The following is a 21,828-nucleotide window of genomic DNA, read 5'->3' on the forward strand; positions in this document are numbered from 1 at the left end:
TCCGTATTTAGTTTTAAATAACTTCACTGTGCTCAGATAGATCATTTTGGTGCCTTTCTAAAACTGACCAAACTGCATAGAGCTTTTTTATTCAGTTAGCTGTTTTTAGTGAGTACAAATCTGGTTCAAAATCACTTCAGTTCACTTCCCTTCACTGCCCTTCACACTTAAGGCATTTTGCTTCAGGCAACAGAACACTCAGATGTGAACAGGGGCCATTTAAATTATTGGGATTTTGCTTGTTGAGCGTTTTGGAACCTATGAGATGAGCGTTTTATGAGCTGAAAATGCTAAGGTGTGAATGGGCCCTTAATAAGTCTGACCCTCATCTCTTCCTGTTTGGTAAATAGGTTTCAAACTACATAAAAACCTGAGTTTGGAACTATAGCCTTTTTACTTTCTGGATTATTGCAGTTTTTAGGGTTATTTGTATTCCTAAAACAAAGCAAATTAGTTTACAGAAAATGGAAACGTGCATCTAGGGAATTTCAATGAAGAGGCAATGTCATTTGTCATGTCAACAGTGCAAGATTCTATTGAAAAGACATTGACTGGGGTGATTTAGGTCAAGCGCATATTGTGGGATCATTACTTGTATTTCTTACGTGGATTTTTTTTATACCCTCTTGAGTCATAAACATGTGACAAAGCGTATGATAAATGCTTACTTATTTGAATGCAAAAGAGAGTCAAGCTTTGTATTATGCACAAGCAATGCATTCAAATACATGATTCATTTAGAAAACCATCCTGAAAGACTATATCAGAAACCATTGTGATGCATTTATTTACATATTTGAAGATTAACTCAAAATTTCACCTGTAATGCGTCCTATACCTCCATTATAGGCAGACCTGCATTGTGCTATATAATATAATTTAAACATGTGGCAGCACAGTGGCTTAGTGGTTAGCAATACTGTCTTGCAGCATTAGGGTCCATGGCATGAATTTCAATTAGGACACTACCTTCATGGAGTGTGCATGTTCTCTTTGTGCTTGTGTGAGTTTCCTCCAAAGACATGCTGGTAGGATAATTGGCCCTAATATGTGTATGTGTTCATATGGGATAAATTAGATTGTAAACTGCTTGTGTGAAGGGACTGATGTGAATGCACAATATGTGAAGTGCCGTGCTAAATTGTTGGTGCTATATAAATGCCTATAATAAAAATAACTAGATTGTATTTGTGTAACAATAACTCATTTATCTGCTTGTTAAAAATCTTATTAAATGCATATATATGGATCACCAATTTGGATAGGATCAATTTCTGACAGTAATATAATAAGGAGGATTTACTGAGGGAGTTAAGCCTAGTACACACTGCTAGTTTGTTTTTTTTTCATTCAACCCAGCGCGCTGAATGAAAAAAACTGACAGCTCAGGTTGAAGCCACTGTACTAACAATCCGATGTTATTACAGCGCTCTCCCTGCTGTTCTATTGTGTTCTGACAGGGGATGGCCCCCCCGCCAGAACACTCCAGTCAGCAGAGCGGGAGCCGGGTGGCTGAACCTTTTTCGGTCATGCCCCTTCGACAGAAGCCCGCCAAATGGCTGAAGTACATATGCCCCTCAAAATTCAGCCCATGTGTATGGGGCTTGAGCGTCTAATTAAGGAATGTGTAAATATTCACTTCAGTTATCCAATCACGTCAAACAAATACCTGTTGCTATTGTATATCTTATCATGTTCAGATGTTTTTCACATCCTTGGATAATTGAAGTGAATATTTACGCATTTTTTCAGTTAGAAATTCTCAGCTCCTTTGGTAAATCAGCCTTTATGTATGGGTAGAATATGCTTCCACTTATTGATCTAGAGTGAAAAATGCTACAGGCTGAGTTGGATGTTTGTGGCCAAGTGTTGCTGTTCTTGTGATACGGTAACTGCTAAGAGTGTCTTCTAAGTGCTTAGATATATGAACATGCAAATATATGCATTTATCCTACCTGACTTGTGGAGTCACATGCAAACAACCTCTACTATGCAAGGTCAGGTTAGGAGTGTCATAGGAAATAAATGCACTTATTTTGCCATTTACTGTATATTTTAATGGGCAATAAGGTAGAGATCACAAATAAAACAAGTATTTTTGTGAAATCATATGTAAAGTAAATGTTTACTTTTCATCTCCAATCAGACTGCTGAAGACTATAAGGATCAACATAAAAAACAGGAAGAATATAATGCGGTAAGATCTAGATCAAGTACCAATATATAAGACGTTGTACATCCTGCTTAGACAGTACTCAGAGCACATAGTCAAGTAATAATCATTCTATATTTCAGATTATTGCACATATGTCTATAAATATTTTTAAAAGCATTGATATACTGTATCATGTTTAGGAAATGTTGCATTAATGCTATGCATTTAAAGAAATACATTTATTTTATTATCTTTATCTCACTGATTATATAAATTGTATGACTTGCATTGAAAACATTAATCTTAGCCTTTGGTGGAAGACCTACTCAGAATAATCATTGCCTTATGGATACATCGCTAAATACACACATCCAACATTTTCTGCAGTATTTTGTACTTTTTAAGTTAAAGTTCCTGCCAGCTGAATAGCAACTTATTAAAATGTTTCTCACTGCACTGAGATCTAAATATCAAACAAAACTCCCAGATGTGTCTTCCCCCTACCTCTGCCTGCAGAAATTGTCATTATTAAGGAGCACAGTCATGTAGTTGTTTTGGTTCGTTGTTTCACAAGCTTACATAGGTAAATGGTATTTACAGCTGCAGAAAGGTAAAAACAATGAATGTAGCAGACATAAGTTACAATATCAGTGACTTCAGTCACTTGAGTATGAGCAGGGACTTTTGTATTAGGTTTATTCTGCAATGATGAATTTTATATAGAAAATAAAAAAGTGACTTAAAATGTTACTAAACCCACAACAGTAAAATCAGTCTTTATATGCAGCATAGCATGCTTGCTATACTCACGGTGGAACTTAAGGGGTTAATCTGCTGCATTTTGTAAAAAGGCTGTTTTATCCTGTATGCATAGATAATCCCCCTCCAGCATTCTCCGGGGAAGGCCAGCTAACACAGGCAGGGTAGCTTAGTGGTGTCTTTTATGCTGGAGAGGACATTTACTTGTTCTCAGAGCTAGCCAGGTCACATGATATTGACATCACACATGTGGGCGTGTATACAGGCTGTAGTGGAAATCTCCTCCTACCTGAAACTCTCAGCACTGGAGAAACTGTGCAGTTTATCATGTAACCATGGTATACAGATCATCCAAAAAGGTATATAGTGGCAGTATTTTAATGTAAAAAGAAGATTTATAAGCCATGAGCACTGTGGGGGGGGGGGGGGGGGTCTAAAGCTGATCTTTTTCCCCTCATTGACTTACCATGCATTGTCCTACGCTGTGTCTTTGTGTGGTCAAAGCCATTTTGGTAGAAGCAAGGCTTTACTTCTTCATGTTGAAGTTGGGCCCTGATGACTATCAGAAGAGGGGCATAAATCATAGTACCGCTGAGGGAATGAATCAGACGCAGGGAGATCCTTGTATTGCAGGTCCTTCGTTACAGCTCCCTCTGTAACAAGGGGAACTTTAAGCACCACAATAATGATATAACCGAATAATAAGACTAGCAGTCAGAGGCACAGTGTCTTAGATTATATCACACTGCGGATACACAGCTAAGAAGCTGTAGCCATATGGGTTCCTAGGCACAGTCACATATCAGGAGACGATGATAAATGCATATGACAGGACATAGGAGGTTGTTAATAATATTATAGTTTTATCAACAGATAAAAAGCAACATGCAGTCATATTCAGTATATGTTCAAAGGTGAAAAAAAGTTGTCTCCATAGCTCCAAGATGTAGACAAGAAGCAGTCCCAGTACCGTTATTCAGCCGATGATTTGTTAAATCCACAGCCATTACTGGCACGCTGTATCCTGCACTGTCAGTGGGGATAATGTGTGCAGCCATGGGATGCACATGTGGAGAGCGTGGGCTGGTGATGCGTGATGCGTTTCAGAGCTAACTGCCCCTTCTCTAGATGGTTAGCGGGTTTGAAAGTACTGGGCCAGGAGGACTACAAGGACCAGGGTGGTGCAATGTGAAACTTAAAGAAAACACACAAAAGAGAACCCTATCTTTAGATAAAGAAAAATGTTCATACATACAAACTGGTAAAAATAGTGTTAAAATGCAGTAGATAAAATTTATGAAAAACAGATTGGTGGTAGAGGTACTGAGACCGAAAAATACCACAATAAACATTACGCTCCAATATATATATATATATACAGTATCTCACAAAAGTAAGTAAACCGATCACATTTTTGTAAAAACTTGATTATATCTTTTCATGTGACAACACTGAAGAAATTACACTTTGCTACAATGTAAAGTAGTGAGTGTACAGCTTGTAACAGTGTCAATTTGCTATCCCCTCAAAATAACTCAACACACAGCCATTAATGTCTAAACGCTGGCAACAAAAGTAAGTACATCCCTAAGTGAAAATGTCCAAATTGGGCCCAAAGTGTCAATATTTTGTGTGGCCACCATTATTTTCTAGCACTGCCTTAACCCTCTTGGGCATGGAGTTCACCAGAGCTTCACAGTCCTCTTCCACTCCTCCATGATGACATCACGGAGCTGGTGGATAATAGAGACCTTGCGCTCCTCCACCTTCTGTTTGAGGATGCCCCACAGATGCTCAATAGGGTTTAGGTCTGGAGACATGCTTAGCCAGTCCATCCAGTTTACCCTCAGCTTCTTTAGCAAGGCATTGGTCGTCTTGGAGGTGTGTTTGGGGTCGTTCTCATGTTGGAATACTGCTCTGTGGCCCAGTCTCTGAAAGGAGTGGATCATGCTCTGCTTCAGTATGTCACAGTACATGTTGGCATTCATGGTTCCCTCAATGAACTGTAGTTCCCCAGTGGCGGCAGCACTTATGCAGCCCCAGACCATGACACTCCTACCACCATGCTTGACTCTACGCAAGACCCACTTGTCTTTGTACTTCTCACCTGGTTGCCTCCACACATGATTTACACCATCTGAACCAAATATGTTTTTCTTGGTCTAGTAATCCATGCCCTTAGTCTGCTTGTCTTTAGCAAACTGTTTGCGGGCTTTCTTATGCATCATCTTTAGAAGAGGCCTGGGATGACAGCCATGCAGACCAATTTGATGCAGTGTATAGCGTATGGTCTGAGCACTGACAGGCTGACCCCCCCACCCCTTCAACCTCTGCAGCAATGCTGGCAGCACTCATACCTCTATTTCCCAAAGACAACCTCTGGATATGATGCTGAGCACATGCACTGCACCTCTTTGGTCGACCACGGAGAGGCCTGTTCTAAGTGGAACCTGTCCTGTTAAACCGCTGTATAGTTCTGGCAACCGTGCTGCAGCTCAGTTTCAGGGTCTTGGCAATATTCGCCCTAGGCCATCTTTATGTAGAGCAACAATTCTGACATAAATCTATGATTACTGTTTTACCAGGAAAGGAATTTATTTTTCTGTCCAGCTGATCATCTGGTTTACGTAAATTTTTCACACCACACAGCCAGACAGGTGACACACCTTCTGAATAAGGGATTAGGTTTAGGTACCATTAGTTCGAGGGCAATTCTGTGGATTCAAGATTCATGTTCACAGCAAATTTTTAAGCAGTTTTGCCCGGGAGGATTTTATTTTAAAACATAATGCACTGCATGGCTTTTTAACTATGACCATCAGGATTGGAAAGACCAATTACAGAGCTTTTGGACAAGCCAACCCCCAAACTGTAAAAAGGTACAGAGCAGCCATGGACTGTCACTGAAATAGAATCTGTTTTTGGGAAAGCATAGAGAAAGCTAACAAACAGAATAGGGATATATTAGGGACGGTTAGGAGACTGTAAGTTAACCACTTGAGCCCCGGAAGGTTTTACCCCGTTAATGACCAGAGCACTTTTTGCAATTTGGCACTGTGCTGCTTTAACTGGTAACTGCGTGGTCGTGCAATGCTGTACACAAACAAAATTTGCATCCTTTTTTCCCCACAAAAAGAGCTTTTGGTGGTATTTGATTACCTCTGTGGTTTTTTTTTTGCAATATAAATGAAAAAAGACAGAAAATTTAAAAAAAAATATATATTTTATACTTTTTGTTATAAAAAAAAATCCAATAAACTCAACTTTAGTCATACATTTAAGCCAAAATGTATTCAGCCACATGTCTTGGGTAAAAAATAAATAAATAAGCGTATATTTATTGGTTTGCGCAAAAGTTATAGCATCTACAAACTATCGTACATTTTCTGGAATTTATGCTGCTTTTAGTTTATGACTGCCTCATTTCTTGAGGTGATATAATGGCAGGGCAGTACACCCCCCCCCAAATTACCTCTTTTTTGGAAAGTAGACACCCCAAGGAATTTGAGAGGCATGTTGAGCCCATCGAATGTTTTATTTTTTTGCCACAAGTATTTGGAAAATGACAAAAAAAAAATAAAAAATGTTACACAAAGTTGTCACTGAAATGATATATTGCTCACACATGTCATGGGTATATGTGGAATTACATCCCAAAATACATTCTTCTCCTGAGTACGGGAATACCACATGTGTGAGACTTTTTGGGAGCCTAGCCGTGTACAGGACCCCGAAAACCAATCACCGCCTTCAGGATTTCTAAGGGCGTCAATTTTTCATTTCACTCCTCACTCTGTTGCAATGGATTTGCACAGAGCAGCCCAGATACTCCTCTTCCCGGGTCCCCCTTTGGTGATCCTGGCCCCTCCCTCCTGTTCAGTGCCGCCACAGCAAGCAGCTTGCTATGGGGGCACCCACGCTGAGTCACAGCTGCCTGTGTCCATTCAGACATGGAGCCCTGACCCAGCCCCTCCCCCTCTCCCCCTGACTGGATAGCTGACTGTAATTGACATCAGCGGGAGCCAATGGCGCCACTGCTGTGTCTTAGCTAATCAGGAAGGAGAATCTTGGATGGCTGAGACACTCGTGGACATCACTGGACAGAGAGGGACCTCAGGTAAGTGTTGGTGGGGGGTGGTGATGGAGGCTGCTGCACACAGAAAGCTTTTTAATGTATCTTAATGCATAGAATGCATTCAGATGAAAAACATTCTGCCTTTACAACCCCTTTAAGGTTAAACCACTTCTCTTCCAGTTTCAATGAATGACCGCGTGTCTTTTTAAACTCCCTCCCATTGAAAAGTTTTTTTTCCTATGCTAAGGTCACCAGTAAGGTATTTGTACATCGCTATCATATCTCCTCTCAACTGTCTCTTCTCCAGAGTGAATACGTTTAATGCTTGTATTTTGCAGAGAGGATACGTTTAATGCACCGTTTATGAGTTTGGCGTAATAACACACACATTTTCCCCCTTAAAATGGGGGGAAAATCGTGTGCGCATGTTATACGCCAATATAGGCTGCCACCGAGGGGAAGGAGGGGACAAGCACCGCCAAAATAGAGCCGGATCTCCTGTGTACTTGGCTCTGCTCGCAGTCACGCTCAGTCCCACCCCCTGGATGGCCCCTAGCATTGACCTGCATTGGACCGGTGTTATGTCCATCATAGGATCCGGGCCAAGGGGCAGGACTGAGCGTGACGTCGAGCCGAGTACACAGGAGATCCGGCTCTGTCTATTTCGGCAAGGCTGCAGATGGACACTGATCAGGCTGCAGTGAGGAGCAATGCTGCAGATGGTCACTAATCAGGCTGCAGTGAGGAGCAATGCTGCAGATGGGCACTAATCAGGCTGCAGTGAGGAGGAGCAATGCTGCAGATGGTCACTAATCAGGCTGCAGTGAGGAACAATGCTGCAGATGGGCACTAATCAGGCTGCAGTGAGGAACAATGCTGCAGATGAGCACTAATCAGGCTGCAGTGAGGAACAATGCTGCAGATGGTCACTAATCAGGCTGCAGTGAGGAACAATGCTGCAGATGAGCACTAATCAGGCTACAGTGAGGAACAATGCTGCAGATGAGCACTAATCAGGCTGCAGTGAGGAACAATGCTGCAGATGGTCACTAATCAGGTTGCAGTGAGGAACAATGCTGCAGATGGGCACTAATCAGGCTGCAGTGAGGAACAATGCTGCAGATGGGCACTGATCAGGCTGCAGTGAGGAACAATGCTGCAGATGGGCACTAATCAGGCTGCAGTGAGGAACAATGCTGCAGATGGGCACTAATCAGGCTGCAGTGAGGAACAATGCTGCAGATGGGCACTAATCAGGCTGCAGTGAGGAACAAGGCTGCAGATGGGCACTAATCAGGCTGCAGTGAGGAGCAAGGCTGCAGATGGGCACTGATTAGGCTGCACTGAGGAGCAAGGCTGCAGATGGGCAAGGAGTTTACGTAAAAATAGGATATCCATCAAAAAAAGAACACAACCAAAATGTGCTATTCATTAAAAAGAGAAACTTCAATGCACATCCGATGTTGCCAATAAAAGGCCTGGGTGTGACACAACTTACCGTAGTGCACTGAGAGGCACCGCCTGTCACAGCACAGCTGTTTGGACATATGAATCAAATGTCACTTTTGACACCTCAAATAAAGTTTAAGAAATGAAAAAAGTAAACACTGTAAACACTGTAATGCGCTAAAATGTGCATCACCTTTCCCCCTTATAGCGGCACTGACAGCTACCTGCACTCCAAAAAGGAGCATTAAGCATGCAGGCAGTGTGAATGAGTCCTCTGTTACTATTAACTAGCCTTGCTATCAGTCATCTGCTGTGTGGGAGAAGCCAATTCCTAAGCATTTTGGAAAAGCATAAAAGCAACTAAAGTAAATAAGGTTAGGAAACATGCAATTCCATAAACACGGTAAACACACACACAGTCTATATTCACTATTTAGTGTGTATGACCTTTTAATGGTCCATGAAAGTAAAGTGACCAATACTAAACCAGAGCAATAATTATAAAGAATGATTAACACGCAGCTCCAATCATTTAGTATGTTGCAATTGCAATTCAGAACTTATGACAGCTATAGTAAAGTTGGAAAGTACACTTGTTTTAGCTTTATTAGGCTTTTATATAATTTTCCAAATACAAGATTAGAACAGGAAGCCCTGTGACTGCAGCCAATCCTTCTATTCTTCAGAAACTCTTCCCCGAAAAGCACTTTTTTTTAGATGTCATTCTAGCTGCACACTGGCATTGGGTGAAGCAGTAACAGGAGTAATGCCTTCCTGAATGGTTAAGGATGTACACAATTAGATTGCAATGAGGGTTTGATAACCGGAGCTGAGAATGCTTTGGCTTCAGAATCAGGGAAAAGGTTTTCTGAAGGCTATTAACACTATAAAGATACCAATGTGATCAATGTTCTACTAACATAGGGGAGAAAATAAAAAAAGCCTACATACTATAATCATCAGCTGAATATTTAAAGACAAGAACTCAAGGATGGCCATATTAAAGATCTGCATCTCCACTTGTATTCTGTATATATCAGAACTACCTTTACAAATAACTTCTGTTATGGCCAATATGAACACTTGGAAAATGTAATGTATTGGAACTTACCAACACCAAAGATGTGTTGGCCGCATTAGTCCTAGGGAGATGTCACTTTGGCTGCTTCCATGTTCTCTAAGTACAGATTTTTTTAATGGTTATGTTTAGGGGTTAGGTTAAATTTTGGTTTAGTTTCTAGATATGTTTTTTTTTTTTTTTTTGCTTCTTTTCTGCCTAGCGACAGCAAAATGTTTTTTAAGTAAACCAGTTTTGCTGACAAGATCATACTCTATCATAGGTTGTTATTGATCATTTATATTTTCTATTGTCATTTGTGTTTGCAAGTTAGTGTCACTTTAAATGTCATGATCCACAGGTCATCAACCTCCACTAAACTAAGGTACCTTGAACCCAAGGAAGTTCAATGGCAATGCCTTTGACACTTAGGACAAAACAATACAGAAAGCAGAAACATGGTAGAACTAAATAAGCTGAATTCATCCAGAGGAACTGCCTATTTACAGCTATTTACAGCTGTTACATGATTTTTATATTGCACGTATCTACTGATAAACTAGATCTAATAACTATTTGAGTTTCCTCTTAGATGTGATCTGGAACAAGGTACTCTGGAAATAATTTAATTGTCCTAATTTGTCTGTGCTATTAATGTATTTGGTTAAACAACATATATCTGATTAAAAGGAGTCTGTAGGTTATTTTAACAGCTTATCATAAATTGTTTCATTAATGTGTGCTAATGTTTTAAGGATTTTGCTCTATATCCTTTTCAATGAAAAATGTATATGGGAAGAAAACAGCTTTTAATATTATAAACAGGCAGACTGACTTCTTGCTTGTCAGTTTTGCACAGAGTCTGTGGACCAATGAAATACTATATAATCTAAAAGTAGTTTATTGTATCATCTGATCAGTCTCTCCATGAGTTCGGTAAATTCAGGGTGTAATATATAATCAGCAGCTAGAGGGAGAATCCAACGACCTTTAAAGCGGAAGTCCACACAAATTTCTAAGTTTAGCTCCATCGCATTATTGCATTGCTTACATTGTTAAATGGAAGAATTTTTTTTTTTTAAGAGGGTGTACCTGTAATACCTGTAAATCTGTGCTTTCTTGTTTGTTCCCTGTCTATGACCCCCGCGGGTATGGGCGGGTATGGGCGGGTATGGTCGTAATATCCGGCGCAGCACTGTCTCCTGGGAGGTCTGTGTAATTATTCCCAGGAGTCAGTGCGGATGGCCGCCGCAAATTGTGTGTGTTCAGTGTTATCTTCGTTGCCATCACAACGGGGCGGGAACTTCCGACGACGTCGCACATTGTGATGGCAATGTGCAAGTTTACGGTGCTCATTAATTAGATGAGTTCATTAACATGTATAATACTAATTGCCCTTTATTTTCTTAGTTTCTCTGAACAACCAAAGTCCATTGCTAAAGTCAAACTCACATTGCCATATAAAGTGAGAAGTGTTTATTATCCCCTTTTAGTAAAATTATAATTGTTTGGTCGCTCAAACATCTTTGTGAATGTGTATATGTATTCCCATTGACAACCATACTGCTGTCAGGAGTCGACCTGCAGATGTATCTCACTATGGGTCATCAGCTAACAACTAAATAAATGGCAAACATCAGGTTTAAGGACAAATCACTAGGTTTAATAGAGATTCTACCCTAGTTAATAGATTCTGTACATATATTACATTTAGGCCCCAGACAAATCCCCCACTTAGCATCACTATCTGTTTACCTAATGAAGGCAATAATGGAGGCACACATCAGTTTAGGGCTAATGTCCTTTCATTTTTGGAATTCTTTATAGCTACTGATTGAGCTATTATTTTAATTAAAACATAACTTTCTAGAAGATTAACATCCTCCACAGACTTCTCTAACTTCTTCAAAGCTTAAAGTGGTTCTAAACCCTAAAGGCGTTCTACCTTAATGTATTCTTGTAACGTCTACCCCAACGCAGGGGGTCAGACACTATAGCTGGTTACTATGTTTCTTCACCTATAGCAGCCCTCTTTCCCATAAGGCAAGCATGCCTACCGGTACTCTGTTGCCCCCAGGACTTACACACAATGCTATAGTGTCTGGCCACCACGCTAGGGCAGATGCGAACTGAGCAAAGCAAATAGATACTTGCGGTTAGCAGACAGATAATATGGTTCTATGTCCAGGTAAAAGGCAGGCTCAGTTCAAGGAATAGTCTGATAATCCGGTCCAAAGTCATACACAGGGAAATCCAAACTAGCAAATCAGGGCAATCAGATAGGGAGCTTAATCAGGAACAACATTCGTATCACTTTCTATCACAAGCATCCAAATAAGGTCTGAGCTGGCTTATAACAGGCTTGGTTTGGTTTCCACCCAGAGACTGATCACATTAATCAGCCTGCAGGTGGACAAACAGACAAGGAGAGTCCCATAGCCAAAACCCTGGATGCTGGAAAGAGGAACAGGAGCAATAAGTGATCCTGACAATTCTCTGCAATAAGGTCAAAAACCTTCCACTAGCTGTCCCCCCCTCCCTAACACTTACCTGAGTCCTCTATCGTTCCAGCGCTGTGCCCAGCTGTATATCTTCCTTCCCCTCTCCTTGCTTTTACAGGTGGCAGTGGGAGCCATTGGCTTTTGCCATTGTCAGTCAAATCCTATGAGCAGAGAGCAGGGGGTGGGGCCGAGCCATGCTGTGTGTGTGTGTCTATGAATGCACACAGCCCGCCTCAGAACTCAGAAGCGCTCTCTGGCACATCTGCCCCCATCTGCTAGAAGAGGAGATAGCCGGCAGGGTACCCCAGAAGAGAAGGTAAGGGGCTACTCTGTGCAATAATATTGCACAGAGCAGGTAAGCATAAACCTATTTTTTGTTTTAACTACAATCCCTTTAATGGTCAAGCTCCCAAATGCCTTCCTTAAAATAAAACTCAAAATTGAAATAAAACCAAATTTCAAAGCAGTTGTCTGTCTAAACACAAGAAATAAGGGAGAGGCATGTGATTCCCTGCTCCCCTGCTCCACCATAGAGTTGTTTGTATTACCAGAGTGGTGGGTTGGTGCAAACATGCTGCATGTAAGAAGAGGATTTAAATTTGAAAAACAACATATTGAATTCCCACTACAGGGTCTTCTCTATCTTAGCCACTACCTTCTGAACCCAGTCATTGTACTCAATCGAATACCCAGGGACATGGACTAATAGCGAAGGCTATGCACTACACTCCTATGACTCTGATTATCGGAAATGCTAACTTCCGTACCAAACTTAAAGCTTTTTAGGCTGTACTTCTCCTATGGATTACAGGAGGGCAGTTCACCCTGCACTTCTGTGTCTTGTTTTACAGTTGGATCCACCCAGATGCTTGGACCAGCAGCTGGGTCCACCTCGCAGCAAGCCGTTGAGATCCTGAGCTAGCCACTCTCGCATCCCCGCCCCCTGCAAAGCCCACTTCTACAGTGAGCACTGGAGGGGCAGAGTAGAGCCGTTGGCTTGCAGTCACCAGTTCTCTGCAGCCTAAAGATGGACAGCTGAGCATTCAGCAGTATTTGGTCACTCAGTTGTTGGTCTGGAGCCGGCGGGGTTGCGATGCAGCATTGGGCCAATGCTGCATCCACCTAGGTGAGTTTTTTTTTTTTTTCCACAAATCCCATACTACTCTTTTAAAGACTGTGGATTTCAATCACTATAGAACAAATAGAATCAGAGCCTACTACTGTATTCACACTCTGGATAATAATGCAGATTTGTCACTTCCTTACCTCTCTTCCTACACCCCCAACCAAAAGGCAACCAATACACCCTTTGAAGCCATGTGCCTAGAAACCAACCCTTTTCAAACTTTTCAAAAGTCAAGTTAAATTGCCCCCCCCAAGAATATTAATCCCCATCCTACTTGCAAAAATAAGAAAGAGACCCAGGATCACAGTTCACCCCAGAACAAAGAGAATATGTTCTCCTTTTTTGCACACAAAACTTCCTTTTTTTTCCAATTAAATTTCAGGAGTTAGGTTTCATAATTCCTATCAAGATAATATGGAGTTCTAAAATCCTACACAAAATCTTCTTATTTTCAGAGTGTAAATGTTCAGCAAATGTATGCAGAAAGCAAAATTGACTGTGATTGGTCTTTAATTGTAAGCAGTTGTGAATTATTCATAAAATTAATAATTCACTTTGACAGTGACAAATGTTTCAAACTGAGCAGGACCAGTGTGACAGTTATTTTGGGATGAGTCCTGCTGAGGCTTAAAAAAAATTAAGCCTCATCAGGACTGTCCGAATTTACAGCTCGCACTGCAATCTGCAAACCGATCTGGGGGTGTCATTAACTTTGTATTGACACCTACAGGGGTTCGCATAGGGCAGTGTGAACCGCCAGCGATTCAGGTGCGATACGGGAACCCACACTGGATTTGCAGGGTTTCCCGCATCACACCAGTGTGAGCCGAGCCCAAATGTCACTATTACTGTTTGGGAAATGATCCACAGTACATCAACCCCAACTAACCTTAGCTACCTTGAACCCAAGCAAGTTCATTCAAACAGTGTCACTAGGAATATCTTTGACGCTTAACTATACAGAGATAAGAAACATTGTAAAGCCAAACAAGCTGATATCATTCATCGGCACAACTATCAAATAAAGTTGTTATGTATTTTTACATTATGCTTATTTACTGAAAACCTAGGTGCTACAACAAGTTATATACAGTATATCTATCAATATATATATATATATATATATATATATATATATATATATATATATATATATATACATACAGTGATTATGTCACTCCTATTTTTACAAGATATAATCTCTCTTTCTCTCTCTCTCCCTCTCATACATGTAACCATAAAATAATATTGAGGAGAGTTCAGGAGCTAAAAAAACGCCCAACTGCTCCTAAACATCCGTTTACCAGCTGCAGTGTACATAAGGCCTAACTGAAAGTACTAGCATTTCTGTACAGCCTCTGAAGAACTACAACTCCCAGCATTGTTATTGACAGTTTATAGAACTACAAGCCCCAGCATTGCTGTCCTCTGATATCCTAGACCAGTGGTCTCCAAACTGTGGCCCAGGGGCCAGATGTGGCCCTTTGCTTGCCTTTATCTCTCCCTTGGGACACTATTCCACCAACTGGCACCAATGATAGGGCATTATTCATCCCATTAGAATCAATGATGGGGCACTGATGCCGAGCATATTCTACTCCCACTGGCCACAGCTCGACCCCTCCTAAGGTCTGAAGGACAGTAAACCAGCCCCTTGTTCAGAAAGTTTGGAGCCCCCTGTCCTAGACTGACAACTGCTCAAACCTCAATATCTGACAGTCCTCACATTTTTTATCAAATAAATCACATAACATTATTATATTTTCTTGTGTTAGAATGTAGCACACCTATAAAGTGTGCTTGTCTTGTATGTTATTATGTTACTAGAGTCCCAAATGACTTGAGTGTTAACTCATACATTCTTGTGGTCACTCTTGAATAAAATAAAATATCTGACTTATCAACAGTGGCAGGTAAATCAATGTCTGCTTATTTATGAGGAACATAAGACCTCATGTGCAGGGTAACATATTCGAAAACTGCAGGAGCAAAATGGAAGAGGCTTGCAGAACTATTTTTATTTCCTCCAAATAAATTCATAGAATAGAAGGAATATTTCTTGAGGAATGTCACTTGATGAATGGGTTCATCTCTAAGTTGTATATTATATATATACCATGGCCAGCAACATGCATTACTACTGAATATTGTGTTTGTCAGAAGTTCTGTTTGTCTGCAATGAGAATTTTTGTATTCCAGTTATAGTAACCAGCTAATGACATTTATGATGTTTTAGGTTTTAGAATTAAACCATATTCTTTAGCCTTTCTATTTAGTAATAGTAGTTCCCGAAGAAAGCGTTACAAGTTAACCAAGGCCAATTTTGTTTACTAATGCTGTGCTTATTTTATACATCACCAGCTTTTCTTTCTTTGAAATTTGCAACAGATTTGCCACCAGGACATCTAGTTTTATTTATTATCAGGTATATGCTCCACAAGTAATGTTCAATGTTGGCAAGCGCTGCTGTCTTTTTTAATATTGCTAATTCACAATTATAAGCTACCATGCTCCAATTCTGATTTTTTTTGTTGGCAACTATGCTACACTGTGTCCTACCAGAGGATTCATAAACACCAACCAACTGGCTAACAAAATCGAACTGAAAAGTCACAAACCTGACTAGTAGAAAACAGTATCTAAGGGTGCAGTAACATATATTCCTGCCACATTTGTGACACTAACCTTAAAAACCTGCCAGATTCCTGCTACCAACAACAAGAATCTGATTTTTAATGGAACATGCCTAAATGTTTCTGGTTTCTCTATTTTAGAAAATTCAACTAATTACACAAATAGTCACGTACATGTCAGAAGTTCAAAAAATAACTGATCAATAGATCTTTTTTATGCTTTAAACTACCTATAATTGATCTATAAACGTGCTTGTGTGCTGCAGCTTATCAATGAATAATACACAGAAATGATTATACCCTGAAAATCTATTTCCTTTCGTTCTAGTTGCCAGTGTTCAAAACTGTTTTATTATATCATGTGAAAAGATGTGGGTTCCCTGGTAATTTCTACTTGACAGTCTTGACAGGAAGAGAGTTGGACAGATCGCTAATTCAGTAATCATAATTTGGTGTCAAATCTGTCCAAGAAGGCATCAAGTGCATAGTATAAAGGGTTTCGTTATAATGTATAGACGCTGAAAGAATTTTAAGCAGACAGAATTTCTTTTTTCTGATATTTAATGTGTGCCTTAAACAAAGGTAAATTCTAGTAAAGATCTTTTGACTGTTGTCTTTGCAGGATATGTCATACATTACAAATAAGACTTTATTTTATGTGATAAATAAACACTTTCAATGTTATTTTTGTTAACTATATGGCCTGTGACGGCCAGCCTGTGGAAGAACATGGGACACCTAGTTCTCCAGAGCAAAGGTTGGTATCTGATTTTAGCTTCTTTAAAGCGGCGGTCCAGCCCCCCCACGAAAATATTTAAAGTCAGCAGCTACACATACTGTAGTTGTTGACTTTTAATATTAGGACATTTACCTGTCCTGGAATCCAGTGATGTCGGCACCCCAGCCAATGTTTCCATGCCTCCACCATGGCTTGTAAGGGATCCCGGCAGTAAAGCCTTGCCTACTGCACATATGCGAAACGCACTGCGCTTTCGGAATGGCCCGGCGGCGGATAAGGAGGGGGCTGAACTTCTGACGTACCTCGCTGTGGCAACGTCCGACGAAAGTGGGGTCAAGTACCTGTCAAAAACAGGTACCCGCTCCCCCCCCCCCCAAAAGGTGCCAAATGTGGCACCGGAGGGAGGAGACATATAAGTGAAGCTTGCACTTTTGGGTGGAACTCCACTTTAACTGGGCCGTAGAAGAACATGGAACACTGTTCTCCATAGCATAGAATAGTATCTGACTTTCACTACTTAAAGTGATTGTAAATGATCACTGTTAGGAAATGGCTCATCAAGTAAGATATCTAGTCTAGAGTGATGCTTTAAGTTGAACTTATAAACTGCTTATGTTAGAAGAAGCTGAAATGCACACGCAAGGCTTATTTGCAAAATAATGTATTTCTTATTGAAGAATGTGCAGTTGCAGCTAGCAGGAAACCGCCTTTGGTTGCAAGTGAGACTTATCTCAGAACATTATCAAGAGACATCGCGTACCTCACACCTCAGCCTCGGACCAATGTTCCAAATGCTATAGTTTAGTTAAGGGTTAAGAAGGTATAGTTAGATAAGAACTTTATAGTCATATCTCTAGGCAGAATACTATGCAAGTATATGTGACATATAACTCATGGTACTTGTACTTCTATGATTGGATATTCCAAGGGACTGCCCCTTAATGTTGTATTATGTTGCTACCCTATATAACATGTGAAAACTCTTCAATACATTGTACTCTTGATAACCCATACACATCTATGGTGTCTTGATTACCCGATCGATCAAGGAAATCTCTCAGTGCCCACTAAGGTCCAGCTCAAGCAAAAGGGGCGCACCTTTCAATCACCTTGTAACATGACCTATTCCGTTTGAAATAGAGATGAAAGGCAAAACATTTGTGTATTGATATAAAAAAAAACATTATAAATACGTTTTTTATAAGTGATCACATTCCCTCTGTTCTCAGCTGCATAGTGAGCTGGGGGAGGAGAAACAGCTGTACACTGAGCTTCCCAGTGAATGGCTGTGCATGGGGGTCGTGTCAGGACAAGTCTGATCATTGGAGGAGAGCAGACTGCATTCCCAGCACAGCTGGAGAACTGGCCATGGTATGTTCTTCTGTTTAGTGTAGTCAGTTTTTAATAGGAAAGCAGAGGGACTGGTAGAATCACCAGAGATTTCACACAAAGGAAGCAATCTAATGAGAACAGGATACTTTCTCATACAAGTACATGGTACAGCAGGCAGATATCAGGAATAGGGAATATTGGGAGAACAAAGGCTTTAAAGTTAATTGAGAACTCATTGGTCTTATTACTGCTTTCATTTCAGCCACAGGTGGCAAGACAGAATAGGACGGAACCTCTTCTCTTTTTTACTACCACCAACCCTTTCTCTTTTTTCTATCTCTACCCAGTGCGCTACCATGTTCCCTTCTTCCAGTAGGAAGAGGTCTATTGTTTCCTACAATCTTTTGCTTACCAGAGTGCATGCTATCTGATTTTGGTTATGAGATGGTATTACTAATTTCTGAGTTCAACTGTCATATAACTTAAAGAAAAAGGAACTTTATGGTATTCCATATTGGAATATTTTATTTTGGGAAATGTGTTTTAATGTGCTTATATTGTATTTTTGATGTCTTTGCCCATGCTGTAACTGTGATAACAGTGGACCATTCTGAGGTAATGTTAGATGAAATGGCCACTTGTAGCCCAAAACAATGAAAATAGTACCACTCAATTGCCCCACAAACCTGTATCAGTTGGATCGGCAAGTGGGTGGACTCGTGCAAGACAGACAGGACCAGCTTGTCAGGCTTCAGTAGAACAAAATGGCAGCAATCTGGACACAGGCACGACTCCCTGTTGCATGAGTGTGAGATGCGTTTGGCCCTTTTAGGGGCTTAATCATAGAGGCCATAACTGAACAATGATATTAAAGCATAAAAAACAGGTATTATTTATTTAAAAATGCAGATTTAAAAATATTAAACATTACTTTTGAAAGTACATAAACATGTTTTTATCTTATATGACATTTAAGTGAATGAATTTAAAAAAGTCAAACAGAATACCAGCTTAAAGTGATTTGTAGACCTTACCCAACTGAGTGCAACTTTATGGCATAAAACGGTAAATGCCATAGGGGTTGATTTACTAAAGGCAATTAGGCTTTTAATTTTGCAAGGGAATTTTACACAGAATAATTGAAGTTAAACTTCTTTTTGCATAGAATACCTAATCTCATTCAAGGAGAATACAAAAAAAGCCTTTTTGTCTGCACATGATTGGATGATGGAAGTCAGCAGAGTTTTACCTCATTCACTCAGCTCTGGGGTTAATCCCCCTGCCGTAGAAAATTGAACAGCCTATATGCCTATAGTATTTAACTTCATGGAGTACATTTAAAACATTAACCCAAAAACTATTATAGTTTCTTTAAAGTCATGCTGACCTGGCCTAAAAATATTTAAGTGCCAAGGGAACCTACAGTGACACAAGTGTGAGCATTCGTTTACCATGGGTGCTTTTTAGGCCAGCTGTCAGGGACATGGCTGTCACAGAACTGGCAATGTTGCCCAGAACCTACATAGACCCTCACAGAGGGTTCGAAGACGTGCACGATCGCGCGCCGTGCGTCAGCACGCACTGGCGCATGCCAGCCCGCATCGGCGCACACGCACCCGCAATACTGTGCACACGCGACAGCACGCAAGTGGCGTGACAGCTTCCCTGTGTGCCTTGACCTTGTTTCCTGATTGTGATTACCCGTTGTGACCCGGCTTGCTTTGGCCTCTCTCCGGTTTGACCCTTGGCCTGCTTCTGAACCCTGCCTCTGTTTCCTAATTACCCGGCTTGACCTTCAGCTTGTAGTTGGACCCTGCTTGTTCCTATCTTCCGTGTTTGATCTTGGCTCACCCCCGTTTATGCTCTGGACTAACTATAGTCTACACTATACACTACACTACAGTATGACCTCTGGCCTGACTGCCGGTTTCTCCATTTACCAGAACACAGCAGGTTCAGCTCTGCCTGCTCTGGTCATCCCTCAGTAGCCAAGCCCATCTGACCGCAAATAAGCACCTGGCCAACCATGCTTCTTTGGGCACCGTGCTCCCTGTTCCCAACTCCAGGGGCGCGCTGCACTTAGCCACAAGGGGAGCCCTCTTAGCATCTCGATCTCCATACCAGTACCTGACAGTATAATCCAGCCATGTCAGAGATCGACAGAGGTGCTTCCCCTGTAGAGGCTATGTGTCAACAGGTCTCTGCACTTACCCAAGTGGTGCAGAGACTGCAAGGATTCATTATATCCTTACTCTTGGACGATCCCCCGGTCTGGGGCCACGGACTGTTAGAACAAAAGAGTCCCATCACTGACACTGTTGACACTGTCTTCAAGGCTATAGCCCAGTTATACGATGACCCCCAACGTATGGCTAAGGCTGGGAATGCCCTGCACACCCTGCAGCAGGGGCAGCGCCCCACAGAAGATTACACAGTGGACTTATGCATATGGGCTGCAGATACATGCTGGAATCAAGCTGTCCTAAGATACCAATATCGACTGGGCTTATCAGAGTCCCTCAAGGATGAGCTAGCCAGGGTAGCAATCCCGGATACCTTAGAGGGCCTCATCCAGTTAACCATACAGCTGGATAGGCGCTTACGAGAACGTTACCCTGAAAAATCCCAGACTGCCCAACCAGCCCAAAGATTACCTGAAACTTCCTTTCCTTCGGCATCCGGTTACTCCAGCTTTCTTATGCCTGAAGTCAAGCCCAGACAGATTGGCCTGGTCCATCCTGCTCTGTCGCCTGAAGAAAGGCTCTACCACCGAGAGGCGAATCTTTGCTTTTATTGTGGGGACAAAGGTCATTTCTTACAAAATTGCCACATCAGGCCAAAGAAGTCATCCTACAAGCCCCCTAATGCACTGTCAAGTGTCAGGACTTATATCATCTCACCCTGCTCTTCTTATCTCCCTATCGGTGGCAGAAAGAGAGGTCCAGATTTCTGCTATCATCGACTCTGGAGCCAGTAGCTGCTTCTTAGACATAACCTTGGCCAAAGGACTTTCAATTCCCCTTGTTACCAAGACGCAGCAGTTAACAGTGCATTTGGCCGATGGCTGTCTACCCAGTTCTGGACTGATTACCCATGAGACTCTGCCAATCCCTATGACATTCAATTCTGGCCATAAAGAACTGGTACTCTTTGATATAATATGATCTCCTATGTTTCCGGTCATTCTGGGAGTCCCCTGGTTACAAGCACACAACCCTCACATCGACTGGCTCAAGAATGAAGTTCTGTTTTCATCTACCTACTGTCAGCAGCATTGCCTTGCCCCTAGTCTTAAAGATTTTACCAGTTGCCTGACCATACAACCTGTTTCTAGTACCAATCCATATGTACCCTCTGCCTACCAAGAATTCCTGGATGTATTCGATAAGAAAAGAACGGACTCTCTTTCACCTCATCGTCCCTATGACTGCCCTATTGAATTGCTTCCAGGCTCTGAAATTCCCTTTGGTCGCATTTTTCCCATGTCAGAGACTGAACTTGAGACCTTATGACTATACATCGATGAAAACCTGGAAAAGAGGTTTATTAGTCCTTCTTCATCCCCTGCAGATGCGGGCATCTTTTTTGTTGAAAAGAAGGATAAAACGCTGAGGCCTTGTGTAGACTACCGAGAGCTGAATAAGATCACCATCAAAAATCGCTACCCTCTCCCCCTCATCCCGGAACTCTTCCAACGATTCCGTTCTGCTCAAGTCTTCTCTAAACTGGACTTACAAGGTGCTTACACTCTGGTTCGCTTTCGTGAGGGGGATGAGTGGAAGACGGCATTCCAAACTCGTTTCGGACACTTTGAATATTTGGTGATGCCGTTTGGACTCTGTAATGCTCCAGCCACGTTCCAGCATTTTGTGAACTATATTTTTCGAGACTATATTGACAACTTCATCGTTGTGTATCTGGATGATATCCTTTTCTTCAAGAAAAATGACACAACTGGAAAAGAATTATGATGTCGGCGTTCGAGAGCTTTGGGCCATTAAA

The 21,828-nt window shown here is 41.4% G+C and overlaps 1 protein-coding gene across 1 annotated transcript in view; it reads left to right on the plus strand.

Annotated features, from left to right (window-relative positions):
* Nucleotides 1-21,828, plus strand: part of SLC13A1 (solute carrier family 13 member 1) — a 96,684-nt gene that overhangs the window by 41,484 nt on the left and 33,372 nt on the right. Inside the window, exon 7 of the mRNA XM_073619787.1 lies at nucleotides 2,147-2,197. Coding sequence (XP_073475888.1) covers nucleotides 2,147-2,197 — 51 coding nt within the window. The remainder of the gene's footprint in view (nucleotides 1-2,146; nucleotides 2,198-21,828) is intronic.

This window comes from Aquarana catesbeiana, linkage group LG03 (genome assembly GCF_042186555.1).
Source record: "Aquarana catesbeiana isolate 2022-GZ linkage group LG03, ASM4218655v1, whole genome shotgun sequence".
In the NCBI taxonomy this organism is placed as follows: Eukaryota; Metazoa; Chordata; class Amphibia; order Anura; family Ranidae; genus Aquarana; species Aquarana catesbeiana.